This window comes from Vitis vinifera, chromosome 14, assembly GCF_030704535.1.
Source record: "Vitis vinifera cultivar Pinot Noir 40024 chromosome 14, ASM3070453v1".
Lineage (NCBI taxonomy): Eukaryota > Viridiplantae > Streptophyta > Magnoliopsida > Vitales > Vitaceae > Vitis > Vitis vinifera.
The window spans coordinates 29,285,992-29,293,266 of NC_081818.1; the positions used below are offsets into that span (position 1 = coordinate 29,285,992).

General features: G+C 31.3%; 1 protein-coding gene across 1 annotated transcript; it reads left to right on the forward strand.

Annotated features, from left to right (window-relative positions):
• The first annotated feature begins 2,122 nt into the window (after nucleotides 1–2,122).
• LOC100244032 (MDIS1-interacting receptor like kinase 2) lies at nucleotides 2,123–4,888 on the forward strand. Its single transcript, XM_002277441.3, has 2 exons — nucleotides 2,123–4,149; nucleotides 4,313–4,888. The coding sequence occupies exons 1-2, from the start codon at nucleotides 2,154–2,156 to the stop codon at nucleotides 4,666–4,668; spliced, it is 2,352 nt and encodes a 783-aa protein (XP_002277477.1). The 5' UTR covers nucleotides 2,123–2,153; the 3' UTR covers nucleotides 4,669–4,888.
• The last annotated feature ends 2,387 nt before the right edge of the window (nucleotides 4,889–7,275 follow it).

A 7,275-nucleotide genomic window follows, 5' to 3' on the forward strand; every position in this document is an offset into this window, starting at 1 on the left:
TAGACTATAAAAGTGTTGCCTAACTTGGGGTGTTTTCCGGAAGAGAGCCTCTTAGACACCAATATTCGAAAGCACTTATCTTGATTATGGGGGTAAAAAATGAAGTAGTTTTTGTTTTAGCTTATGTTTGGTTCTTGGAAAACACTAAGGAAAGAAAAAAAATGTAAAAGAAAATGATTTTTTTCATGTTTAATTATCTTATGAAAAATATCAAAGAAAACCAAATATAATTATAACTAGTTAGAAATTTATATATATTTAAATTATTTAATCTTTATATTAATGAGTTAAAATAAGTAAAATGAGTTTAAAATAACAAATAAAAATAATTTATAGACTCTTAATCTATTTTTTATTTTCCTTTACTTTTTATTTCCTTTTACTTTTCCTTTGCATTTTTTTTCCCTTGCATTTTTCCTTAAATTTTTTGAGAACCAAACATAGCCTTAGGAAACAAAAGAAGTAGTCCAAAAGTATTTTGTATATGAATATAAGGTAAATTCCTATCTTATGTACAATTTATATTTTTAAAAATAAAAAATGGAAAATATATGTACAGACAACCTTAATAATTATCATAAATATTTTATTTGAACTTCAAATTTTCTTTTCATTTTTCATTTTATGATTTAAAAGTTTTATTTTTTCTAAAATTTCATTCAACTTTTATAATTTGCTATTGTTCGCTTTTGTTTTTGTCAAGTCTTTGTCTAGTTTTTCAAAGATTCTTGGAAAATTTTATCTCATTCTCATTTTGAGCGTGTTGTTTTGTTTTAGTCACGTCTTTATCTAGTTTTATAATGAGTCCACAAATCCATACTGCGTAAATCATACGTAATTTTTTTTTTTTGACTCATTATGAATATTTTATTTAACTTTTAAATTTTCTTTTAATGATCATTTGCGTTTGTGAAGGGTCATTCTTTTCATTTTGTTTGACTTCTCAAATCTCATTTTCATGTGAAACTTTGTAGGGTTTTCCAAAGGCCCTTGGAAAATATTGCCTTATTCATTATGAAATCTTCCAAAAATCCATGACGGGCAATAAATAAGGTATAAGCTTAATTGAGTGATTACATTATTTAGAACTTATATAGGATTGATTTTAGGTAAAGCATTCTTAATTTGTAGTAGTCTTTGTAATTAGTGTTTTTATTAGAAAAACTTTTTAAGAAAAATCAATTAGTGCTTAGATATAATAACAAAAAAAAATATATATATTTTTATAGTATTTTTAGTAATGTGTTATATATAACAAAAAAAAAAAAAACATAAAATCTCCTAACATGTGATCATCCATGAATCACTTTAGATGATTAACTAAAATTTTAAAATAACTTTATGATTATCATTCTTTAATTTCGGTTGACTCTTCTAAGTCTACTTATTGGTCTTTTATGTAAATATGCTATAGTTTGGAAAATTCTATCCATCATTAATCAACATCAATCGTTGTTTTCTTTAAATGATTTGATGGGAAAGCCTACCTCACATGGAATATGGAGTGCCTTTGTTTAATGGATTTCAATTGCATGCTCCTGGAAATTATGCCCTAATCCATATTTTTTTGCGTTGATATGGTGAGTTGTTGAAGATGTATTTCATTTTCTTGAAAAGAAATAATTAGTGCATAAACATTTTTGAAATATTAAATTAAAGAGGAAAATGACACCATACTCCCATAAGATTCAATATATTTGTTTATTTGTTAAAGAAGTAAATAATTAATTAATCAAAGACTTTAAAGGAAATATTTGTGTGAATTAAAAATATATATTTAAATTATAAAGGATTTAGATAGGAAAGAAACAGAGGTTTTAAATGTATAAACTTGCATGCAACAAAGGGAATTTGTTGTCATTGTCTACTGCCTTCTTTGTTACGTTAGAAGAGAGACAGCTGGGTGATGAGCATTTGTGTTCGATCACATTTACTTTTATTGCATGCAGTCCGCACTTAACTGAAAACAAGAAATTAATTCATGGACCACGAGGACATTAATATTAATATTAGAGACGTGAGCAGTAGACTGACTTGACTTGGTGTGTGCTTCCGGGAAGAGTCTTTCTTAGTCTTAGGCACCAACTAATATTTATATTTATATTTGCATTATAAAAGTGTGGTAAGGTTTAATTGATTGCGCAGAATTAAAGATGGCGTCCTCCATTATTATTTTTACAGCAGTGGTGGTAGTTACCATCACCAGTACCATGATGATAATGTTATTCCCCCTTGCCAATGCAATATCATCACCATCTTCATCAACTGATGAGGCAGAGGCTTTGCGCAGCACCGGTTGGTGGAATTCTACCTCTGCTCATTGCCACTGGGATGGTGTATTTTGCAATAATGCCGGAAGAGTGACTGGAATCGCCCTTTACGGTTCAGGAAAAGAATTGGGTGAGCTTAGCAAATTGGATTTTTCTTCATTTCCCAGCCTGGTTGAGCTCTCCCTTTCTGACTGTGGACTCAATGGTAGCATCCCACACCAAATAGGTACTCTTACTCAACTCACCTATCTTTCTCTCGGTCTTAACAATCTTACAGGTGAGCTACCTCTTTCCTTGGCTAACCTCACTCAGTTGGAGGTCCTTTCCTTTTATTCTAATCGACTACATGGTTCGATTCTTCCTGAAATTGGGAAAATGAAGAATTTGACTGTTTTGGATTTGGGTAATAACAACCTTACTGGTGTCATCCCTTCCTCTTTTGGTAATCTTACCAATCTGACATTTCTTTATCTTGATGGTAATAAAATAAGTGGTTTTATCCCTCCTCAAATTGGGAAATTGAAGAATCTGAGGTTTCTCTATCTTTCTTCTAACGGACTACATGGTCCAATTCCTCCTGAAATTGGGAAATTGAAGAATTTGGAGGTGCTTTATCTTTTTTATAACAAACTACATGGTCTAATTCCTCCTGAAATTGGGAATATGAAGAAATTGATTTTTTTGAATCTACGTAGTAACAACCTTACTGGTGTCATCCCTTCATCTTTTGGTAATCTTACCAATCTGAATTCTCTTACTCTTCGAGGTAATCAAATCAGTGGTTTTATTCCTCCTGAAATTGGGTATCTTTTGAATTTATCATATCTAGATCTCAGTGAGAATCAAATCAGTGGTTTCATCCCTGAAGAAATAGTGAATTTGAAGAAATTGGGTCATTTGGACATGAGTAATAACTTAATACGTGGAAAGATACCTTCACAATTGGGATATTTGAAAGAAGTAGAATACTTCAATCTCTCCCATAATAACCTCTCTGGCACAATTCCTCATTCTATTTCTAATAACTACATGTGGACGTCAATTGATTTATCACACAATCAGTTGGAGAGTCAGTCCACAACTCCACATGAGGCATTTGGCCACGACAAAGGTTTATGTGGTGGAATCAACGGTTTGTCGCATTGTAAGAAAAGACACCAAATCGTTCTCATCGTTGTTATTTCTTTATCTGCAACCTTGTTGCTTTCAGTTACAGCCCTTGGGTTTCTCTTCCATAAACAAAAGATAAGAAAAAATCAATTATCGAAGACAACAAAGGCAAAAAATGGAGATTTGTTTTCCATATGGGACTATGATGGTACGATTGCATATGATGACATCATCCAAGCAACTGAAGATTTTGACATCAAATACTGTATAGGCACCGGAGGCTATGGGAGTGTTTACAGAGCACAACTGCCTAGCGGAAAAGTGGTTGCCTTAAAAAAACTTCATAGTTGGGAAAGAGAGGATCCAACTTACCTGAAAAGCTTTGAAAATGAAGTTCAAATGTTATCAACAATACAACATCGTAATATTGTGAAACTTCATGGCTTTTGTCTACATAACAGATGCATGTTTCTCGTTTACAAATATATGGAAAAAGGAAGCTTGTATTGTATGTTGAGGGATGAAGTTGAGGTCGTGGAATTGGATTGGATTAAAAGGGTAAATGTTGTTAAAAGCATTGCTAGTGCTTTATCTTACATGCATCATGACTATGTCATGCCCATCATTCATCGAGACATATCAAGTAACAACATTTTGCTGGATTCTAAGCTTGAAGCTTGTGTATCGGATTTTGGCACTGCAAGACTGTTAGATCCCTACTCATCCAATCAAACCCTTCTTGTAGGCACTTACGGTTATATTGCACCAGGTAAACTAGACTATACTCTTCACTAGTTTTTAATTGCTTATGAATATTTTCAATTGTCACACCCTCAAAAAAATTCAAATGTTTTTTAGAGAATTCAAAACATTTTATAAGTTTTCTTTATATACAAAACATAAATACTCATTTTTTTCCCTATATTTTGTAGAGCTTGCTTATACTATGGTTGTGACTGAAAAATGCGACGTTTATAGCTTTGGGATGGTTGCATTGGAGACAATGATGGGAATGCATCCAGGAGAACTTGTCACCTCATTATCATCTTCATCAACTCAAAACACAACATTAAAGGATGTATTAGATTCACGTCTTTCATCTCCTAAAAGTACAAGAGTTGCTAATAATGTAGCTCTTATTGTGTCATTGGCGCTCAAATGTCTCCATTCTAATCCACGTTTTCGTCCATCCATGCAAGAAGTGTCTTTGAAACTTGTTTCTACAAAGTCATTCCCACAACCCATCAGTGCAATATCACTTTTGCAACTAAAAGACGAAGTTATTTAAATGACATGTGAGTTGGTATGTAATTGGAGTGAAGATGTTTATTTTCCATTCTTCTTTTTCATGCATGTTAGTAATGAGAATTTTATAGTATATGTATCCCTTCTTTCCTATTAATTACTCAAATGTAGCTTTTCTATTTGTTTTCCAAAGTGACAATAGTGTAATGTGATGAAAAAAATTATATCAAATTGATACATAATGATATGTAAACTTTGAATGATTCATAATGGTTAATCTTTATAATGATCCTTCTTTGGAGAAGAATCCTTCTTTTTCTTTTATCAATTTTAACATATATACCATTTTCTCAATTTTAATATTCTAATCAATCAAATTAGTGATATTTGTTGTGAATGTGATTGGTAGCTATTATCAAAGGCATATGATAAAATTGGGGAAAAAACAAATTGAATAATTTCAATATGATTGTCTCTACATGATGAAGTTATTCTATTTATTTTTAAAATACTATTTTACCCATTTTTCCTATACATTCTCTAAAATTTTGTATAAAATAAAATTATTTGATTTTGTATAAGAACACTTAAAAATGTTGATGGGAATGTGAAATATTAGGATGACACTCAAACACCAAATGACATACTTGTGATGCAATATTAAGAAATTATCATAATATTTTACGATTTGTCTCTACTATGTAGTCACCTATAAATGTCAATTTTAAAAATATTTAATGATCAAAGAAAATTAAGTGAGATATGATTAAAAAATTCTAAAAATTTTATTTGCCCATTCTAGAATAATAGAAAAGATATTCATACTACTAATTTTATTAAGATGAGATACCTAGTTGATATAGTGTCCTTGCTTTTACATAAAATTAGACATTAGATTTACTTAAATTATTTTCATAATAGTGGCATATTTATAAAATATATGAAACTAATTAAATTGAATAATTGAGGTAACTATGAATATAAGTAGGTCATTAATGCTCCTCGTTTTATTGAAATATTATAAAAGAAGCATTATTTCGGTTTCATATCTAAAGTTTTTTTTTTTTTTTTTTCCAACTCCAATTGGTGTATATAGATCCGATTTTGTAGTGCAGGCCGGCAGCCAATAGGATTTCCTTCACAGAAAAGAATGGACACATGAACTACACAAAAACCAGACCAAGAAATGAGTGTGGTGTTCTCTCCTGCCTTGGCTGGAATTCCCACATCACAACTGCCCTTCTTCACTCCAAAACCAGGTTCTTTTCTCTTTTCCTGTTTCTCAATTCCCACAATTCTCATTCATACTTATTGTTATTTCCCCCTTGTTCAGTTTTAATATGTTCGTATCCTAATTGATCTTCAATGCTCTTAGTCAAGTCCAAGAGTTGCAGATTGATTCTTGGGGCGTCAATTCCATTACTAATAGCAGTAATAATAGTGGCAAGAGAGCTCAATTGCCGGGTCACAAGGTCAAATATTATTATTCTTGTATAAAAGAAAATAATTTTTAATCTTTTTGTTTTAGAAAAAATAAAAAATAGTGTGGCTTTTTCAAATATATTCATCCCACAACTTCTTATCCTAATTTTCCCTAAAATATATGATAGAATATTTATCTTATATATTAAAAATATTTAATTACAAAGGTCTTTTAGTCTTTAAACATAAACTTGCAGCAAGGGAAGTGGTTGTCATGGTCTACATTTTTTGCGATGCTAGAAGACACAGAGCTGGGTGTTATGCATTGAAAAGAATCAGGTGGATGCCAATACAAGAGACTTGAGCCGTGTACTAAAAAAGAGTTGCTTGTCTTGGTGTGTTTGTAGGAAAAATTGATTATTATTATTATTATTATTGCAATGTGAAAAATAGATGTACTAAGTGTAGATTCTAAAATTTGACTTCAATTTATTTTTAGATTTTGAATTTAATTTTATTCTTAAATTTCAATTCAATTACACTTGATTTTTATTTCGATTTACTTGTGACATTTAAATATTATTTTATATTATTTTATTTTATTTTTATTTCATATTTTATTTTACCTTTTTTTCTTCTTTTTTGTTTTTCCCTTCTCTTCCCTCTTCTCGCTTATCCTCACATACCCACACTTTCCCCCCATACCTCTCACGTCAGGAGACACCTCTCCTCTCCTCGCTTTTCCTTTTTTTCTCTCTCCATTTTTTCTTCCTTTTTCTTCCCCTCATTTTTTTCCTTTCTTTCTCCTCATTTTTCCCTCTCTTTCTCTTCTTCCTCTCGCCCATCACTCTACCCACACCTCCGGCACGGCACCATCTCCCCTACTCCCCCATCTTTCTCCATTTTTTTTTTCTTTCTCAACCCAAACCCACTACACTACACCACCTATTGCGCCAGTCACCGTGGACCAGTGGGCGACGCCACCTCCGACAGCCAACGACCACCTCCCAATCCCATCATCTCATCTCTCGTCTCATCGCTTTTTCATTTTTATTTTATTTTATTTTGTTTTATTTTCACAACATACAGCATCCAACAACCTTCCTTCATCTCCAAAAAAATGTGTAAGTTTATTTATGTATATTTTTTTTTTTTTGCTTTGATTTCAATAATAATTGTTAGTAAGATTTGGGATTGTTAATTAACATTAAACTTGGATCCATTTGTT